Raw genomic sequence first — 21913 nt, 5'->3', positions numbered from 1 at the left:
AGCAACATGTTTATAAAATGCAGTATTGCTTCAAAAAGGCAGTTAAAAAAAAGGTGTCAAGTCAAATTATTAGTTAGAGTTGGGGAATATAGCCAACTGCTGTAAAATAAGCTGTTCAGAGCTCTGCTCCCAGTTGGAAAGTTCTCATTCTGGTGAGCCACACCTGTGATGCTGCCTCCTGAAGGCAACTTCCAGTTCTTCCTTCAGCTTCTCTACCACACAAAGAGAAAGCAAAGTAACCCAGAGAGCAGGAAAAGGAGCATTAGGACAAAACTTTTCTGCTGTTAGGTGTTATTTGGGCTTCAGTCTTGCATCTGCTATTTTAACCAAGGCTCCTTTGCTCCTCCCAACTGCTTTTCTCAACAGGTGCACAAGAAAAAAAGCAGTGACATTACAAGCTGCTTTGCTTGAGTTTAGTAATAACTTTTCCTGCAAGTTTCTTCATGTGTACAAGTGACAACCACTGTTCACACATGTATTTCTTTTGAGAACAACAACATCCAGAGCAGCTCAAATGTCCTTCTGCAATCAAGTGTGCTGATAGCAGACATTTCAGTTAATTGAAACACTTCTCAAATCACTTAATTCATGAGTCAGCACAAAGGGTGATTATAACAAAGGTAACAATTGTGATTATAACAAACGAAATCAGTGAAAAAAAAATGAAAATGACATCAAACTTGCTAAATATGTATTGTTTATTAAGGCTTGTATTCTCCTAGAGGAAAAAGTTAATCTGATGCTGTCCATTACCCCTTACAGGCAGTAACAGTCCAGAGACAGAGTTATACGTTCTAAATACAAGTCTAAATGATACAGATTAAACTTTATTTAAATTGGAGGTCCTTTTGGAGTAAATAGTATTCAGAAGATACTTGCTTTCTAATATAGTAAAAGATCCTCTACAATAAACACGTGCAGATTCAGTGTGCTAGAGCAGCGGACATGAGCACCATTTCCATGCTTAATTGGAACTCCAGTTGGTGACAGGTTCTCCGTCGGTCCCCTCACTCCACAAAAACATGACAGCAAATTCAGTTTCTTAAAACAGGTTTTTTTTTTTTGTTTTTTTTTTTTTACTCATCCAACAGAAAAAAAAAAAAAAATTAGACATACACACTGTCAATTTTCAACATCTGAGGCATAATCCATCATATTATCCGTACTATTAGTTCCTACGTTAAAGCTCAGCATTATTGGTATAAAAACTTTTAAATGGCATTAGGATCTGGGGGGTGGGAGGAGAGTAATGAAGGGAAGGATTAAAAATGATCTGCAATTAACTAATAACACCTGAAAGCTGAAACAGGTTTAAACACATTGTCCAAAACCCCTGCAATGTTGATAGCATCACATTATTATTATTTAATTAAGCTACAAAAACCGTAAAGCAGAATTATGGCTGAGAGAAAGCATCTCGCTGCCTCCCGGCAGGATATGGTCTAACAAATGCACACTGAAGCACTGCTCAACAGAATGGGAAAGGGAAATATTTTCCAGAGAAACAATTCCACTGACAATTTGATTTTTCTACCAGACAGGAAAAAACCAACATGGCGCATCAGCAATTTCTGAAAGTGTAATTTTACAGAGAAAGAAAGAGGCTGCACAAAGGGATCAGAAATCGAGGGGTTTTTTTGCTTTTTGAAATTCTGAAGTGCAGTATCTCGAAAATTTTTTAAATTACAAAAATCAAATGCATGTTTTCTTACTTTCTGCCATGAAGAAAAAGGGTTTGGGAGGAGGATAAAGGAAGATTTGTCATGTATTCTCCATAATCTCTATATCTGGCTAGGAACGTAATTTGTGCCAAAATAAATTCTTTGGGAAGCATTGACACTTTAGTATGCTCATGGATAGGTCCACATTAGGTTAATATAACTGTTTACCAACTTAAAAAAATAAAAACAGACACACCTTTATTAATGATTTCTACAGAATTTTACATAGAAAAAAAAAAAGATACAAATTAATGCAGATCCACTTGGGCAAAAATAAACTAAAATGTACTTAAAGATGCAACAACTTAATTTCCCCTGCACGAGAAGATATATTGGAGCTGAAAGCTTTAGTTTGTCCTGATGCCAGGATACAGCACCAGCATACTTAAATTTTGTTTCTCATAATCCAATTTAATATCAGTTCTAGTATATATATCAAACTGTATAGATTTATTCTTATTGTTTGTTGCGACTCTGACGTTCCTGCAAAGAGAAAAAAGTTGAAAGTTAAGAAAGCTTTTACTCAAATGAACAAGCAAAAAGTTCTCTGTAGTGTAACAGCACTAAAGTGATCCCAGAAAATCACACACTTTGTTAAAACACTGCTGCTATGGTTTAGAAATATATTCTATATACCTGAAAAGCCCAAGGACTTGATAACTTAAGCAGAGCCTCAAGTGGAAGAGCTGAAAGAATACCTGCAGTCACTTCAGACTGAAAGCAGATGAAGGTCACAAGAAGAAAGGCTGGGAGTATCAACATCCCTAAGCAGAAATAGGACCTGCAGTTACTCTGCTTTCTGGATTGTTTTAGCTACTGCAGTAGTGGCACAACCAACACAAGAGCAGAAAGTAAATGGCTGATGAGTGAATTCAGACCTGGAATAATTTTGAAGCATTCAAATGACTTCAAAGTTTAGTCACGTTCAATAAAAGTAGGATTTGAAGTGTCAAAAAATTCTCTTCCTAATTGTTCATATCTGTTCAACAAATCTGGGGGGGCACTGTGAAAGAGTTGTCAAGTCAGGGGGAAAAAAAAAAAAACAACCACAGGTAGAAGCAGTGTTATGTAGTTTTGCAAAAAAAAGTGTAAAAACCATCACAGCTAAACTTAACAATCCAAAAATTTCTAAAAGCATTCCAGTATTGTAGCCAGTAGGCTCTTGGAGGTCTCTCTCCAGAAAGAACAGGTAAAGGCCATGTAAGGAGCACCTTGTAACACTCCTCAATTGCTCTAAGTCTTGTTCTGCCCAACTCACAAATTCAGCCACAGCTCTGCTCTGATTTCAGCAGAAGCTCTGCACAGGGCTTCCAAAGCCAAGTTGAACAATGCAGTAAAAAAAGGGGGGGAATTTTCCCAGTAAATATTTCAGGAGTCCTGTAAACTTGCAGCAGACAGCAAGACAAGCTGAATATGCTGCTTTGTCTTATTCTTCAAGCTAAGGCAGCAGGCACATTCAATAGGAAGAGCTCAGCCTGTTTGCCATCTCATCTTCAGTGTTGAAACTGCACAACAGGACTCTGTGTTTATGACACCAAATCTCATTTCAAGCAAGAAAATTGTGAGCATGAACAAGTCAACTCCCCAACTTAGTGCATTTACATTTTACTCGTTGGGTGGAATCTTTATAAAATTAATCTCAGGTTTATTTCTGTTGGGATGGAAAACTTATTTGCAAACACAAACATTAGAAACGTAAGACTGTATTTTTCAACCCCATTTTCAGGATTCCAAAAAAGTAGTTGCTCCACTCTACTTCATTTCCAAGGTGGTAAATCTCCCTTACTCTGCTCCTCAGCCCTCCCACACCCATCAGCCCATTCTTTCCTAGTGCTACCTTACAGAACTTATTTTTGCTGTTCTGAACACTCATCCACTGAGCCTCAGTCCCACTGACTTTGGAAGTGGAAGTTTCCTTCTAACCCCACATAAATAATGACAGGTTAGCTCCCAAGCCTACCTTGTACCTATAAAGTATGCTCATGGCATCCAGAGACTTTGTAATTCACTAAAAAGTGTTATTTATTAGGCAAGTAGTACCTGCTACCTTGCTGCTGGCTTCTCCTCCTGGAGGCTAATCTGAGTCATCTTTTTAAAAAATGTCTGAAACCAGACAAAAGTGACAAGGAGGAAACTGATGCACAGTTCTCCATGCTCTTCAGCACAGCTGCTTTTCAGCAGCTCTTAAATTCTCTTTCCTACTGCTTCCTAGCACTACTGCAAGCAAGACTGAGCAGTTTTGTAAGCAACTAACAAAGCTTGTTCATTTTGGTTCTGAAGATTCACCTGGAGCCTTCAGAGTTTCTCTTCTCCAGGGGAATTCTCTATCTCAGAGGGGAGCTCCTGTTGCATACTTCTGTTTCGTGGCATTAATATGTATAATCTTCAGATACAGGAAAAACTGGTTTTCATAAAACCTGTAGAAGCTTCCATTTTAGAGACACTCATCCCTGTCAAACTTCCCTTCACCTCAGTTTGAAGTAGCTGTCAAACTTCCTACTAAACTTTGTTACGGTCAGTGTGATGAAAGCATTCATCTTCTGACAGAAAAATATAACCTTTATATAAATATAACCTTATCAGGAAATATATAAATATATATATAAATATATATGAAAATATAAAAAATATATAAAAAATATATAGATAAATATATAAAAATATATATAAAGATATATCTAAAATATATATATAAATATATATAAAGATATATCTCAAATATATATCTAAATATATATATATTATAAAAATATAACCTTATCAGGAAACACAATTAACATTAACCTTAAAATAGGGATGTTTCTTAATTATCCTTCTGAAAGAAGGATAATACTCCATCCTTAGAGTTCTGCCTCACTGAACATGCCCACAGTGAAAAGAAATACACAATGCAAGAGCAAATGCCACCACACAGCAGCTGACACCACTGTATTTAACTACCCTGAGGACAAATGGCAAGGTTGGCAACTCAGGAGCTTTCCAAGATAAGCAGCTCTCCCAACACAACACCAAGGTGCAGACCTTGGATTTGCTGAGTGCCTTGACACAGAGCAGCAGTGACAGCAGTAACTATGACCACCTAATTAAATATAGATCTGGATCAGAATTATCTGCTGACAGCAGACCAACCCTACCACACAAGATGCTAATAAAACCAGCAGCATCTGCAACAAGTTTGTTTTCTTGATGAGCTTTTTAACTTTACAAGACAGTTTTGTTAAGCAGTGCAAATATGTTTATAGGGAACGTTAATAATTAATGCCATATTATACTGTATTTTCTTTTTAAAGAAGCTCTCATGCAGGTTGCAACTTTATGTTTTAAGAGCATGAGCTTTGATCACAGAAGTTGCTTTCTTTGTGGACACTGTAGTGGCCCTGGAAAATGACTGAGAAATGCCAGGAGGGTAGGAGAAATTTTATGCCTGTCACTTTCTAGACAGTGTTAAGGACAGTAACCATCTACAGAAATAAACTGAAATGCCAGTGGCTTGCATTGTACAGATTACACATAATTATTCTTCCCTATTAAATATTTGTTTATAAATTAAATTCAAGCATTTAAGCCTTGCATGTGGAGATTTTTAGGAACTCTGTCATGTGAAATTAGGTCATAAAATAGCTTAACAGGCAGTAAAACTGGTAAAAAAGTGTCATAGGATGGTTAATTTTGTGTAGCAAAAAGATATCAATTTCAGTGGTACAAACTTCTCAACTGTATGAAGTTTGAGTGTACATCCTGCAAGAAACCTCTCTAGGAATCAGCTGGACTTCTAAAATTCATTAATGAAGGGGAAAATATTAACTTTCTACACAATAGTTTGATGGAATGCAATCTGCCACACAGTATCATATGCTTCATGCCTGATCTGCTTTACCTCTCTAGTACTGTTTCATTCCTCAGTGTATTTCAACTATCTCTATATTATCCTGTTTTTAAGCTATTTGGAGGAATCTAAGAATGTTAAATTAGACTTTGTAGTTTATTTTCAGAATATGTCATACAAGATAAATGCTCAGTTTTAAAGGAGGGAGAGAAAATTCTTATTTTGCAAACCAGAACCTGTCATACAGCAGTGACCTGGGTAAGAATATGGTATCAGCACCTGAAGTGGGAAACAGCTAAATATCTATGAAAATAACCCAAAGAGGGATCAGCCCAAGAGCTGAACATCAGCACCCTGAGACCCTACCAAGCAAGTCTGGTGTTTGGTGTGCAGCCACCTGGGTCTTCCTCAGTCCAAGAGGTTCAGTGTTCAAGACTACATTTCCCATCACTTTCTGGGTACTCTCAATCCCTAAACACACCCATTCTTCTCCCCTCCAGGCTTGGCAGCAAATCACAGGGAGACTCAGCAGTAAAAAACCCCAATCACCCCCACACACACTCCCACACCCCATGTACACTGTAAACATTGGACAACAGACCAGTGGACCTTTTGACTTAAGCAAGAATCTCTCCTCCATAAGGGAACATTTCTCTTCAAGACACAGGTTGCATTAAATATTGAACTGCCAATTTTCTCCTGAAGGAATGAAGTGCTGACTGAAGTAAAAGCTTTTAGGTTTTGCCTCGTGGAACCCCGCAGGGAGCACATAAAAAAAAACCCAAAACAAATTGTATGCTCCCCTTCCCTGCTCTGCTGAGGTATGTTATGCACATCATATCTCATGGCTACAAAAAGCTGAGCCAAAAAGTCCTTAAGACACTGATCTCCTCCTCTCTCCTAATTCTAAGGCACATTCTATGAAGACAGCTCAAAGCAATTCTATCTGCACTTTTAAATGGCAATAAAACCTTAAAATGGCAACTTCAATTTAAGCTCCAGGAACATCCATTAAGTATTTGCTACAAAAAATTGAAGAAAGTGTGAGCTGCACTACACTAGTCTGTAAAATAAATGCTCCACAGAAAAAGTCTATGAAACACTATGAACAACAAGCAGCTTTAAGTGTTACTAAGTTGCAACTACACACACCTATTATTTTGTCAATTACTTCTAGATTGCCTAATTAGAGAAAGGCATTCTTGAAACTGAAGTCATGGGATGGACAGGGACAGATGTCTCTCCTGGGAGACTTAGAGCCATGAAAGTGTACATACATGTTTTAAATACACTTTCTCAGTCACTGCCCAAATTTCTCTTCCCTCATCTTCACCCCAAACTTCAAGAATCAGTAGAGAGATACGATCTGGGAACAGAAAACCTTTATTTACCCAAAAAATAACACATGGGACTTCAGCAGCAGAAATTCTAACTTTCTAGCACTACTCCAAGTCATTTTATGCAACTCTTTTCCTTCCAGAGAGCTCAACAGAAAGAATAAGATGAGGCTTCTTGCTCTTAAAATTTCAAAAGCCAGTTTTTAATAGCCTAGTTCCAGCCATAAAGTGTTAAAGCACCTTATATTTATAAGGCAAAACTTACACAGCAACCACTGGCAGAACTGAATTCTGAAACAGAAACTATTTTCTACGTAATTAGCCATTTTAAGATAAAAAAAAAAAATCTAACTCCAAAAAAACTGGACATCCTGTCCTTTACCTGTGTTACTGCTCAGCTTCTTGCTTTGAAACTCCTTAGCTAAGAAGTTACCACAGAAAAGTATCAGCTTGTTTTCTGTGCTGCTAAACACACACAAAATCACCAGGTTGAGAGGTATTTAAAACGTTCTAAATTCCTACTTACATTTTTTCCACCATAGCAGCCTTCACATTTCCCTTTCCCCATTATCTGTGTATAAAATAAATTTTTTAATAAGTTTACCTTCCGCACCACCTCCTCCTCTTCCTGGCGCTTTTCATAATGAGAAAAGTCATCAAAGATGGAGGTCGTGTGCTTGTAAGTAGCAATAATTTTAAGCACTTGTTTTGCTTTTTCTAAGGGCACCTCCTGTGTATCACGGGAGTTTGTAACGGGTTTGTTGTCATTGTTCTCCAGCCTGATGTGTCGGAGCTGGTTGTTGGGCACATCCTTCACAAAGATCCACTTGACATCAAATTTCCCCTTCCACTTGTCCTGAGACCAGACACCTGCACTGGTGCCGTAGTCCACGGGCGATTTCATCTCTGCTACTCCACAGAAGTGTCCACTGCCATTGACACTGAACAGCAAGTAGACTGGACCCTTGCTGTTCATGGACCGAAAAGCACTGTCCAGGCGTTTGTTGCCGTGTTCCGTGCTACACCAAATAGAATACTTAATGGAACGATGAATATCATCCTCAGAATAGCTCTTTATGATGAACACGCGTCCATTTTTAAGGTTCCATTCGAAATCTTTAGGGTTATAGCTGTGAGCAGCTTTCAGTTTTTCAAGAACAGGGTGGGACTCTCCACTGGGGACGGGGTTAGGCTGGGCAGTGCCAGCTGAGCCGCCGTCGTTCCCAGTTCCTCCGCTTTGGCCGAAAGCTGCGTTCCTGTTGCGAGGAGCTACCCAGCGGTTTTGGGGTTGCTGCTGAGGGGTCTGATACTGAGGCTGGGTCAGTGCTGGAGGCTGAGTTGGAACAGGCTGAACAATTTGTTGCTGTGGCTGTGGAACGGACTGAGGAGAAGGGATCTGTTGAGGGGCAGGAACTTTTGCCACAGGACCTTTATTGTCCCAGGTACCGATGTCCATGTTATGCTTTATAGGAGGAGGAGGCAACGCTCCTCCGATGACAGGTATGGATTTTGTTTTCATTTTAGGCTGTGGTTTTGCAGGCTTGCTGGCTATAGCAGCCCAAGAAGTTGGTTTAGAGACTGGCAAGTTTACATTAGAACCCCCGTTACCAGAGAGGGCACCTGTCATCCCAGCACTGTTGACAACAGAACCTACTGTTTTCACTGCAGAAGTTGTAACATCTCCACCGATCTTCAGTCCAACCATTCCCTGTTCAATACTGTTCATTCCAGGAGCTTTATTTAATGTATCATTATGAAATCCTGTTTGTCCATCCACAATGGTACCACCCAGTGAACTAGGTGGGTAGCTGTAACTGCTCCCATAGGCTGAACTTTGAGTCTGCTGTCCTTGGGATCCACTTGTTCCCCAAGCAGAGAAGGCAGGATTTTCAGGGAAAAAGTTAAACCGGTGTTGATAGATATTATTTCCCAACCCCCCAGGCTGTCCAAAAACAGCATCGTGCATAAAATGATGATCTCCATTACTGAGCTGTCCATAGGTGGTGAGATATGGGATAGGAGGATCTCCTCCTGTAGACCATGGGGCTTCACTGAGAGAATAGGGGAACCCAATAGATGGTGGATAATAACTGGACAGGTAAGGATCAGTCATTGATGGATAGCTACTGTTCTGTTAAAGGAAAAAAAAAAAAAAAAAAAAGGTAACTTCAAATGCAAGAAAACTTCATTTATAAACCACAACAACATCACCAAATAGAAAGCAAGAGAGACAAGGTAATTTAAGTGCTAATTACATAAGTCAAAGATAGATTCAGGGCTAAAATACAGGATTTGGGCATTTATAATACACACCAGGACTAGTAAGATGTTAATACGTAAAATTTTGAGACTATATAAGCTTAGTTACACTATTAAAAGTATTTAGTGGCTTATAGAATTATATTATCTACCAATACCCCAAAATATTTCAAGAAACTTGGGTAACAACATATCCTGTGTCCCACAGCACTAAAGATACTGAGCATTTCCTGAGCTCTACATGGGAGTTTTAGATTAAAACACATTAATGTTACAGCGCATAACAGAAACTGTGATTATAGTTTTCATTATGGAATGGTTTTGAGGAGCCATCAATTCCTGACAAAAAAAACATATCTGAAGAGGCAAAACATGCAAAATCTACTTATGACACAGACAGGACCACAGGACACACTGAGAATCATGGCAAGTTTCCTGTGAGCAGACCTCATGATTAGAAATTGAAATTAAAGTCTACTAGAAACAAATATATGCAATTGCAGCCTGTGATGACCCATTTGAGAAAGACCCTATTCAGTCTTTTGCACAAGTCTTTTCCTCCTTCAGTAGTAAAGTTAAGAGCTGTGCAAGACTGTTTCTGGCTGTCCTTCCAAACAGCCCATCTTTTCCACTCTAAGAAGTAAGAGGCTGACTGGTTATAAACCAGCAGATCCCCCTCTGAAATTTTTTTTTTCAGGATTTTCTTCCCTTTCAGCTGCTGCTTAGACCCAAGAGAAGCCTTTTCTTCTTCTCTGAGACACCTGATTTTGAAGCATTCTGTCTATTTCTCCTATCTCACAATGCAAAATTAAAAAAAGAAAAAAGAAACATGGAATATTGAAAAATAGGTTTTATTCCTCTTTAAATCAACTTGAAGCACATATATTGGAAACCTTCCAAACTGGCACTCTAACTGTAATTACCAGTGAGGGGGAGGGAAGGTCAACATCTCCTGTTAATGAGTTGAACAGTAGTTAGCCTTTCCTTACTGATGGAGGAACATTATTTTAGGTAGAAGAAGATTTCTCTCAAACTACAAGATTTCAAACTTGAACAAAACCCGAAACAACAAAATTACCCTGAAATTTCAGTCATTTTTTTCAAAAGTCAGATTATTTCTCAGCTCATTCAAAAATATTAAGTAAAAAAACCTCTTTCCTGAAGGTAAGCTTAATACCTAAATGATAGAGTCATTTTTACTCTCATCCATGACACCCCAAGCTCTAACCCAAAGCCAGAGTAATTCAGTAACTTTCCATATACAGAATGACACCATAAAATGCCTCCAAAACTTACACACAGCACTGCAAACACTTGAGGTTTAAACAGAATATTGATTCAAAACAAATAATTTCTGCCACTGTTCATGCTGCCTTTATCTATGTGCAAATTTTACCATTAACATGAAGTACAGCATCTACCATCTGTGGAGAATCCATCTGTGAGATGTTCCTCTAAATATACATGAAATTTTCTGAGATGTCCAAGCTAAAATAGCCATTATTTAGCTTATGAAAACATCATTTTTCCTAAAGACTTGGAGATTGTTGTGTTATCTTAAAAAAACAATGCAGATGAAAGGGAGGAAACATGAATAGTTCTATATTTGTATATTCTACAGATTTAGAATTTAAGACAAAAAAGAATAAGCCTTCCCAAACCATTTTTTTTTTCTAAAGGATTCTAGAAAATTTCTGAGACTGTCACCTCCTGTCAAGCAGTAAAGTTGCCACAAGGATTCTAAGAAGATTAAAGGAAAGTTTCAGCAGACATCCTTACAAAACATTTGATCTATTTTGACTGGCTTGGTGCCAGTGTGTAAAAGAAACTGACCAAAGTCCTTCACAGCAACAGCAGAACATTTATTTCAGAAAACTTATCCTTGACCTTTCTGCACCATTCTGTATTTCTTAAAAAAAAAACAAAAAAACAAACCAAGCCAAAAATACAACAACCTAAGAAAACACACACACACAAAAAAAAAATCCCAAAATCACAACCACTCTGTTAATTAGAAAGAGAATCCTTTTTTTTCTCCCAAAGTACACTGCTTGTGGGGGATTTTCTGTTACCTTTTGATTCTGGAAGACATGGGAGATGTCTTTCTTGCTTTGCATGTAACTTTACACATGAACACTGCATCACACAGTTCCCTTTGCACTTCAAAGCACTTTTAGGGTGCTTTAAACCAAAAATCACACCTCAAATTTGGTCAGTATTAACTACTGGGAAAGTAGAATCTTAAAGAAGACATCATTACTCTTTCCACTGCACTTTTCAACAGAAAGATGGCAGAGAACTAAATTTTGTTTGATTCTATGAGATGCTCATTCCTCATTTTAAGGACTAATTTGTACTTTAAAAGATATTTTACCAACCTGCATTTCATCTTTAATATCAAATGTACTGCTGTGTCAGCTGGGGTGGTTTAATTTCTTAAGCATGCTTTTAATTTCTTCACTATTTGTCTAAAACGTGCAGTCAGCTCAAAATCTTTTTTTTTTTTTTGTAAATCACTTGTAATTTACAGGAATTTTAAAAGGCTGAATAAACCTGACTGAGTAACTGGATAATAAGGCTTTGTTCAGAAACATGGTTGTCTCCAGCACAAAATCTCAGTCCTAATTAATGCTACTGTCACTTTCCACTTAAAATTGTAAGACAACCTACACAATTGTTTCTTGTAGCATGCCAATTTCTTACTGCAGCATAAATAAAGTGGTGAATGGAGCTCCATTTTCATGTAAGGAAACTTGATTAGAATTATGGAAATTCTCATAGTCGCAGCAATTTTTCCATTTAAGCCTCATAATTGGGCTTGTTGACAGGTAAGAAATTTCCTATAATTAAATAAATTGTTCTACATTTTTTTTATTCGTGTGTGGTGTATTTCCCATCAGAAAAACTCACCTGGGTTTTAAGTAATTAAAAATTATATATAAATGAGATGAAGTGGATTAAAAAAAAACTGGAGGAAGGTGAAAACATCAATTTCTTACAAAACTAATTTTGCATTAAAAAAAGAAATCTTTGCTTTGGTTTTTTTTCCCCCCATCAATTTCCTGCTCAAATACCTGCTACCTAATTCCAGAGGAGAAGAAACACTTCCCAAAAAATTGTTTTAACTTTGTGTAAGTCTGGAGAAGACATCCACCCCTGATCAAACACAAACTCCTAAGAGTTCCACCTATCCAACTGCCCCAAAAAATGTTTAATACACCTCAAAAGCACAGAGCAGAGGCACACTTTGCAAGCAAGTTCAGTGATGTCACCAATATTACCTTGGCATCAATCAGTTTCAGGCCAAATTATGTATTTCCCTTTTTAAAAAATAACAATTAGCCCTTCTGCCAAGAAATAATAAAGCAGTTCTGGCAGATCTCTCTCCAAAATGGTATTCTACATTTGCAAAAGAAAATATTCTGCACCTGCAGTTTCTAAGCATTTTATTCACTTTAGAGGTTTGAATGTTAGCTGAAAATACATAGAATTAGAAGATATTTTCAATTATAATACTTAAAGTGTGGCTGTTAACATACTTTAAGATAAAATTGGATTATCCTGAGAGTTCACACTACAGTGCCTTAGTCTTAACACTTCAGAGGACATGAAAAAACAAAAGTATTGATGAAGTGAAAGAATACTTTACAAAAGTATTGATGAAGTGAAAGAAGCAAATGGGCAAACTCTACAAACTGTCTAGAAAGCACCCAACCCAAATTCCAACTACACAAATTTCTAGGATTATCCAGATTATCCAAATCAGGAGAGCCCCAAACCAGCCCTTCCAGGCTCCCCACACAACAGCTCAAATAGTCTGTCACAGCCCAACTGCATCAATCACCTACAATTTGTGGGGCAATGAGCAGACACCACTTGGAGCCTTAATTTCATTTTCACTTGTGGCCATCTGGATATTCAGAGTAATATTAGCTTTGGGAACACAAATGCTAGTTGTATTACCCAGTAACACAATATGCCAGTCATTTCTTTTTCCATTTCTATTTAAGGAATTTGCTCCCTCAACACAATCCCATGAATTGAATGCCAACAGCATGCCTAAGAAAAAAATCCTAAGTTAAAAATACACTAACCTGATTTGACTGCCCAGAAAGGTAAGGTTCAAAATCGTTGTCATGAACTGTATCCTTCTGATGTAAGGAACCATTTTGTACTAAAATAGAAAGGTTACAACATGTTAGAACCCTACCTAGTAGCATTTAAAGAGTTTCAGCCTCTTATTTCATAAAAAACTCTACTATTCCCCAGCTGGGAGAGTCACAAAAAGACCAAGAAATGATACTTTTCCTCCAAACAATTTCTTTTTGTTAATACTTATAAAACTAAATTTGATTTTGAAATTAAAAAATAAAATGGTCTGCATTCAAGAGACAACTCACATCAATTATCTCCAAACAAGAAATAATTAGTGACAAGAATTCTGTGAAAAAGATTGGGAAACAACAGCTATTGTTCTGGACCACAATTAGAAGTCTCAGAAACTAATTCCCAGTTCTCCCAGCATGAGTTATTCACTGCTTGCTTAAGCTGGCTGAAATAAGATGAGGTGAGTGCCTTGTTATCTGACATTTTCAGGAAAATCTAAGTTTTCTCATGTGTAAAAGGGAGGTATCTGCCATAATCAAAGGTCTGCTTAGGTGTAAATTAATGTGTGAAAAGCAGTCAAGAGGTATACAAAAAAAAAAATAAGAGGTATACAAAGCAAAACCTCTTATTAGGTCACTTGAAATAATTTCACTGTTTGTTTAAATTAAAAAAGTCACACACATGATGTGACAGTTACTTTATTCACCTATTTCAGGGAACAGCTAAACCAAAAAGCTAACACAACATCAAAGAGGAATTTAGCAAAGAAGTCTGGAAATTCACCAGAGTATTTCTGCAAAGTCTGTAAGGGAGAGCAGAGCTAAAACTGTGTTTACAAACATTGGAAATAAGTGTCAAGCTTTCTGTGACTGGAAGCAGCTGGATTTTCAAGGCAATAACAACTGCTACACAGAGTAACCAACTCACATGTGAGCAATCACAGTAATAATCAAGGTATTTTCTTCATTTGTTATTATTAAATTTAATTTCAAATGAAGAAGTTATCAAAGAATTTACTATCTCAGCAGAAGTTAGCTACTTTTTTGTTTTAAATTCCTCAAATAATTAAGATCTTGGGCTTATATATGACCACTTGAGCACACCTCTGGCACCAGCAGACCAGTAACACCATTGTATTCGTGCAGCAGGGAGAGACTATGAAAAAATATGTAAAAATATAGAGAGAACAGGGGCATTCCTGTGACTTTATTTAGAAACCTGTTTGATTTTAAGGTAATTAAGAGCATTATTATGTTTAGGACTCGACAGATTCTCTTCCCTATTGTAAACTCAACAGCATTTAACTGGGATACAAATCAACCTCTTACAAATAAGAGTTTATGTTATTCCTGAAACAAAACACAACTCCCTTTGTTCCTGACATTATCCATAGGGACTGAGACTGCTCTGCTGGCCTCCAGGTACCTGCGGGATTCATCTGTTACAGTAACAATTCAAACGAGCAGATCGGGGCACGGATCCTCACCTTTATTATCCTGTCCTTTCGGTCTCTGGGAAACCACGGCACACGATGGGGTAGAGGAATACGAAATAAGAAAAAAAAAAAAAGAAAGAAAGGGGAAAGAAAAAAAGTTTATGTCAGAAAAAGGATAACGTTGTTACACAGAAGGCATTAAGGACTGATAAAAATGGCTAAGGACATATCAGGCTCGCTGGAGCAGGGCTGGAGGAGGGAGTTTCACCTATCCTTCAGCACTTGCTCTTCCTCAGAACATGGCCACGGCTCTCGAGAGGCGGTGGGAAACGTGCTGCGGGCAGGGTGGAAGTTCAGGAGGAAGATTCATCTCCAAAAAAGAACTCGGGAGGGAGAGGAAAAGCCTCTCCCGGGCCAGACGCAAGCACCGGCCTGCAAGGGAAACCCCCCCCAACCCCAACCCCAACCCCAACCCCAACCCCAACCCCAGCCCCCTCTCAGCACCCAGGCGGGGAGGAGGCAAGGCCTCGCTCCGCCACTTACCTGAGGGTCAACGCTTGTGGCAGACATAATTCATGTACCGGGCCGCCGTGGTTCAGCAGAGAGGCAACGGAGAGCGGGCGGAAAAGGAGAAGGGAGCTCCGGGGCCTGCCTGAAGGGTGGCGGCGGCTCCTTTCCCCTCAGGCAGCGGCCGGGGAGGGGAAGGGGCCGGGGCCGGGGCTGAGGGGGAGGGAAGGGAAGGGAAAAAGGGGGCCGCTGGCTCGCGCGCGCCGCCGCCGCCGCTTCAGCTTCTCCTCAGAGAAAGGCCCGGAGGGAACCGTAGGCCGGCGCCGTTGCCGCGCCTCAGCCTCAGCTTCACCCTGCCGGCCCCCCCCCCCGTTTCTTCACATACCCCCGGGGCCTTGGCAGAGCTGCCCGGGCCTTGGCCGCTGCCGTCGGGGCCCGCAGCGAGGGACGGAACCGGGAGGCGCCGAGACCAATGGCGGCGGGCGCCGGGCTGCGGTGACGTCAACGCCGAGCGCGCGCGGGGGACGCCGGGAGAGCGCGGCCGAGCGCGAGGGGCGGCGGGGCGGGAGAACAGGAGGAGGAAGGCGCGCGGAGAGAGGCGGCGCCTACTGCGCATGCGCGCCCGGGAGGGCGGCGGGGAGGGAGAGGGAGGCCACGCCCCTTCGCATTGGCCACGCCCACTCTGCCCCTGTCCTGGTGCTCATCGGGTCGGTACCGTCGTTCTTCATCCCGGGCCCGTCGCTCCTCACCCTGGTCCTGTTTCCTCGCCTCGGTCTCGTTTCCTCGCCCCGGTCCCGTTGCTCCTCACCCCGGTCCCGTTGCTCCTCACCCCGATTCCGTCTCCTCACCCCACTCCCGTTTCCTCACCCCGGCTTTGCTGCTCCTCACCCCGGTTCCGTCTCCTCACCCCGGTTCCGTCTCCTCACCCCGGTCCCGTCTCCTCACCCTGGCTCTGGTGCTCCTCACCCCAGTCCCGTCGCTCCTCACCTCGATCCCGTCGATTCTCACCCCGGTCTCGTTTCCTCTCCCCGGCCCTGTTGCTCCTCACCCCGGTCCCGTCTCTCCTCTCCCCCGTCCCGTTTCCTCATCCCGGTCCCGTTGGTCCTCATCCCGGTCCCGTTGGTCCTCACCCCGGTCCCGTTGATCCATTCTCCGTCCCCGTTTCCTCTCCCCGGTCCCGTTTCCTCATCTCGGTCCTGTTGGTCCTCTCCCCAGTCCCGTTTCCTCTCCTTGTACCCGTCGCTCCTCACTTCGGTCCCGTAACTCCTCACCCCAGTCCCATTGATCCATTCTTCGTCCCCGTTTCCTCTCCCCGGTCCCGTTTCCTCTCCCCGGTCCCGTTTCCTCTCCCGGTCCCGTTCCCTCTCCCTGGTCCCGTTCCCTCTCCCCGGTCCCGTTCCCTCTCCCCGGTCCCGTTTCCTCTCCCCGGTCCCGTTCCCTCTCCCCGGTCCCGTTTCCTCTCCCCGGTCCCGTTTCCTCTCCCCGGTCCCGTTTCCTCTCCCCGGTCCCGTTCCCTCTCCCCGGTCCCGTTCCCTCTCCCCGGTCCCGTTCCCTCTCCTCGGTCCCGTCGCTCCTCACCCCGCCCGCACCAGACCATGTCCGAGCCTCCTTCCCCCCGCGTCCCTCCTGTGGTCTCCCCTCAGCCCCTGTCACGCCGGTCCCGCAGCTCCCCATGGAATCGATCACAGAATCGATCACAGAATCGATCACAGAATCAATCACAGAATCAATCACAGAATCGATCACAGAATCGATCACAGCATCACAAAAAATTCAGGGTTGGAAGGGACCTCAAAAAATCCCCCAGTCCAACCCCCCTGCCAAAGCAGAGTCACCTGGAGATGTTTGGTGATTAAACTGAAATCTGGATGGTTTTGCTTTCTTATTTCTTGTGCTCTGGTAACCCCCCGAGGCCTTGCTGTCCTGATAATTAAAATATAAGAAATTATTCTGGCATTAAGGCATAAGAAATCACTGCCTGGTTAGAGTAGGGTGGGCTGGCAACCTCTGGTGCCAGAACAAAATAAAACCTAACTGCAGTGCTTCTAAACACCACTGGTACCAGATGTTGGCAACTCATTTTTGCAGACTCTAGATGTGTAGAATGTAATTCCTTTGACTTCTTGAGAAACTGAGGTAGTTAAAAGATTAGTAATGCAGAATTTTCATTGATTAGCAATATGTCCCTGAGATTATCTTTGAACATGTTACACAGGTGTCTGACATCTCTTTGGAAATAATTGGCCAGAAATATCATTTTTTTCCCTTGAAAGTGTCAGAATATCTGCAGAGATTTAGTTTGGTAAGTCTCTTTTGGTTTTGAACATACTTCTTGTGCAGATTTCTTGCATAAAAATACATTTACAGTGTCTAGCTATGGGCAAAATAAAAACATATTTCAAAGAAAGACTGAAAAATCAGGCTCTCAACCTGTGTATTATTGTGTTGCAGGCCTGAGGTAATAACTCGAGGCCCAAAGTGATGCTTTTCTCCAGTCCCATTACTGCATTCTCAGGTATCTGTAGCTCTGAGCAAAGTCATTAAGACTCTGCCATACCAGACAGTAATTCCAGATTTTTACAAAGTCTTACTTGAAACATCTCCATGCTCAATTTGGGGGGTAAAAGGGGCAAATTCTAGTCCTCAGGAAAGATACTAAACAATGTAATCATCCTTTCCTTTAGATGCAGTTAAACCAGAGTCTTGTCTTTGTTCATGTGCTTGGAAATTGTTAGTTTGAGTGTGTATTTATTATTCTAATAAAATACCTGAAATTAACAGTCCACTTTCTTTTGTCCTTTTTGTGATCACCCAGTGGTAAAGGAATTTTTCATTAACCCTCAGCACCTGGAAACACTTTGAGTTCCTTCTTTTGCTTAGGTAGCAAGTGAAAATTGCCATGTTTTATCCTAATTCCATCTGCCCTGGGGTATAGCTATGCCCAAAGAAAGCCTGTGCTCTTGAGAGCCCCTGGATGAGCTGGAAAAACCACTGAAAAAGCAGTGCTGCAAAAAATAAATGTGAAATAAGAGTGAGCAGCAGTGGCTGAAGGGTGGAATGTCTGCCTGGGAGGAAGAGGGAGAGGTTTGTCCTGGATACCTGGGTGATGAGCACTGAAGTCCATGTGATTGGGTATGTTCAGCAGTCTTGATATAGAAACTGTGTGACTATGAATCATCCCAGCTAGGGGTGGATGTAGGCAGAATGTTAGAGCTCTGTTTGCTTCAGCATCCCAAGGTACAGGGGACAGCAGCTCTGAGGCCATAATTAATGGCTTAGGTTTAAAGACAGAGCATGTCAGGCACATATAGGAATCCATACAGTGCATGTCAGGCACATATAGGAATCCATACAGTGCATGTCTGAGTCCATTTTTATAGGAACAGGGTTTTCTTCTTCCTTTTGGAGTAGGAAAATAGGGGTTCTCTCTTCTTGCCTGTCCATTGAGAAGACAGAGCATGTCAGGCACATATAGGAATCCATATGGTACATGTCCATTTTTATGGGAACAGGGTTTTTTTCTTCCTTTTGGGTTAGGGAAATAGGGGTTCTCTCTTCTTGCCTGTCCATTTAGAAGACAGAGCATGTCAGGCACATATAGGAATCCATATGGTGCATGTCTGAGTCCATTTTTATGGGAACAGGGTTTTCTTCTTCCTTTTGGAGTAGGAAAACAGGGGTTCTCTCTTGCCTGTCCATTGAGAAGACAGAGCATGTCAGGCACATACAGGAATCCATATGGTACATGTCCATTTTTATAGGAACAGGTTTTTTTTATTCCTTTTGGAGTAGGAAAATAGGGGTTCTCTCTTCTTGCCTGTCCATTAAGAAGACAGAGCATGTCAGGCACATACAGGAATCCATATGGTACATGTCCATTTTTATAGGAACAGGTTTTTTTTATTCCTTTTGGAGTAGGAAAATAGGGGTTCTCTCTTCTTGCCTGTCCATTGAGAAGACAGAGCATGTCAGGCACATATAGGAATCCATATGGTGCATGTCCATTTTTATAGGAACAGGGTTTTCTTCTCCCTTTTGGAGTAGGAAAATAGGGGTTCTCTCTTCTTGCCTGTCCATTGAGAAGACAGAGCATGTCAGGCACATATAGGAATCTATATGGTACATGTCCATTTTTATTGGAACAGGGTTTTTTTATTCCTTTTGGAGTAGGAAAATAGGGGTTCTCTCTTCTTGCCTGTCCATTGAGAAGACAGAGCATGTCAGGCACATATAGGAATCCATACAGTGCATGTCTGAGCCCATTTTTATGGGAACAGGGTTTTTTTTCTTCCTTTTGGATTAGGAAAATAGGGGTTCTCTCTTCTTGCCTGTCCATTGAGAAGACAGAGCATGTCAGGCACATATAGGAATCCATACAGTGCATGTCTGAGCCCATTTTTATGGGAACAGGGTTTTTTTTCTTCCTTTTGGATTAGGAAAATAGGGGTTCTCTCTTCTTGCCTATCCATTGAGAAGACAGAGCATGTCAGGCACATATAGGAATCCATATGGTGCATGTCTGAGTCCATTTTTATTGGAACAGGGTTTTTTTATTCCTTTTGGAGTAGGAAAATAGGGGTTCTCTCTTCTTGCCTGTCCATTTAGAAGACAGAGCATGTCAGGCACATATAGGAATCCATATGGTGCATGTCTGAGTCCATTTTTATGGGAACAGGGTTTTTTTCTTCCTTTTGGGTTAGGGAAATAGGGGTTCTCTCTTCTTTCCTATCCATTGAGAAGACAGAGCACATATGAGAAGTCAGGCACATATAGGAATCCATATGGTGCATGTCTGAGTCCATTTTTATAGGAACAGGGTTTTCTTCTTCCTTTTGGAGTAGGAAAATAGGGGTTCTCTCTTCTTGCCTGTCCATTGAGAAGACAGAGCATGTCAGGCACATATAGGAATCCATACAGTGCATGTCTGAGCCCATTTTTATGGGAACAGGGTTTTTTTCTTCCTTTTGGGTTAGGAAAATAGGGGTTCTCTCTTCTTGCCTGTCCAATGAGAAGTACAGAATCTTAGCAAGAAAACCACTAAGATAAGAAGTCTGAGTTGAAGCATATAAATTAAGAGGCATTTATTCACATTTTAGATGCACTCAGAGTATCCCTGGAGTTTAATACTCTCACCTGAGGGGTAACACAGGTTTTTGTCTTTGCTGAGAGAAACAGGGTGGTGTGTACATCTAGAAGAAAGAAAAGGATATTTTTCCCTCCTTACTAACACTGTCTGAAATCTCAGAAGCTTTCAAGTGGAAATTCCAGAAGACTTTCCTCTCTTTTTCCCCAATTCAGATTTGACAGGGATTTTCTTCTATGAGCAGGGGGGCTAAAGAAAAAAAAACATAGTCATTCTGGAATCATCTCCCTCTTGCACCCCACATCCCTGTGGAATGTACCCAAAGCAAGGATTCAGCTCTGCTTTCCATTATTTTAAGGTGAAAAATTTAAGCACACAGAGGAAACCAATCTCTCTGCTCTCTCAGTATTTTGTATCAGTGACACATTTTGAAAACATGAGCAGGAAAATAGTTTCTAAAGAGTGTGGCCTGGGAAGATGGCTCAGTTGACATAATTTCATAGAATCCTAGAATCCTAGAACTGGCTGGGTTGGAAGGGACCTCAGAGCTCATCAAGTCCAACCCTTGATCCACTCCCCCCGTGGTTCCCAGCCCATGGCACTGAGTGCCACATCCAGGCTCTTTTGAAATATCTCCAGGGATGGAGAATCCACCCCTTCCCTGGGCAGCCCATTCCAATGGCTGAGCACCCTCTCCAGAAAGAAATTCTTTCTAATGTCCAACCTAAACCTCCCCTGGCACAGCTTGAGACCTCTTGTGCCCTCTTGTCTTGCTGAGAGTTGCCTGGGAAAAGAGCCCAACCCCCCCCTGGCTCCAACCTCCTTTCAGGGAGTTGCAGAGAGTGATGAGGTCTCCCCTGAGCCTCCTCTTCTCCAGCCTCAACACCCCCAGCTCCCTCAGCCTCTCCTCACAGGATCTGTGCTGGATCCCTTCCCCAGCCCAGTTGCCTCCTTTGGACCTGCTCCAGCACCTCAATCTCCTTCCTGAGCTGAGGGGAAATGTGCTATTCTTTGCCAGACAACTTCATGGAAAACTGGGGCAAGGAGCTCAGCTGAGCAATGATTTATCTCAAGGATCCTCCTGTCTCTTGGTTCTCCTGGTTGTCAGCTCCTTGTTGCTGCTCTCGTGTGGTTCCCATGACACTGCAAGCTCAGGCTTTGCTCATTTTTAACTTCAGATTTTGCAGTGTCCTGCAGAGTGGTCTCGTGTCTTTCTTTCCCATCTTTCAGCCTTTCAAAATCAACCCATTCCGAGGCAATTTGCATGGAGAAAACCAAATGATTGCTACGACACAGAGCTCGAGTAGATCTTTCTGCCTCTCATCCAGGGAGTATTCAGGCAGCCACACATCGATTAAAACACATCCCAAACTGCAGCAGAATTTAATTGGAATATCAGATGTTCCCTGCTCCTTGATGGCTGATTTTCCACCAATTAAAAAGTAGGATGAGCTCCATTAGAGTCATAACAATGCCTGACAAATCCTTCTTTAAAGGTAATTAATGGCTGAAGGGTGGAATGTTCATTAGTCACAAGATGAGAGCAATTTCTCCTTTACTTTTATTTGGGAGCACTTTGGAGTAGCAGTGCCACCCAGATGTGAGGTGACATCATCAGGTTTTGTCCTTTCTTTTTTC

General features: G+C 41.4%; 1 protein-coding gene across 2 annotated transcripts; it reads right to left on the bottom strand.

The window, feature by feature from the left end:
* Positions 1 to 680: 680 nt before the first annotated feature.
* On the bottom strand, positions 681 to 15775 carry YTHDF1 (YTH N6-methyladenosine RNA binding protein F1). Of its 2 annotated transcripts, none has more exons than XM_071759446.1 (5): positions 15229 to 15775; positions 14737 to 14761; positions 13238 to 13317; positions 7489 to 9015; positions 681 to 2204 (listed from the first exon to the last, which is right to left on the bottom strand). In XM_071759446.1, exons 1-5 carry the CDS (start codon positions 15253 to 15255, stop codon positions 2178 to 2180), a joined length of 1686 nt encoding a protein of 561 aa, XP_071615547.1. In that variant the 5' UTR covers positions 15256 to 15775; the 3' UTR covers positions 681 to 2177. The 2 variants fall into 2 exon arrangements, with proteins under 2 accessions (XP_071615547.1, XP_071615546.1); XM_071759445.1 differs by having other exon boundaries at positions 1053 to 2204; positions 7411 to 9015; positions 15229 to 15689.
* Positions 15776 to 21913: the final 6138 nt, after the last annotated feature.

Source organism: Heliangelus exortis, chromosome 16 (genome assembly GCF_036169615.1).
Source record: "Heliangelus exortis chromosome 16, bHelExo1.hap1, whole genome shotgun sequence".
Lineage (NCBI taxonomy): Eukaryota > Metazoa > Chordata > Aves > Apodiformes > Trochilidae > Heliangelus > Heliangelus exortis.
This window is presented reverse-complemented; position numbering and strand designations above follow the sequence as displayed.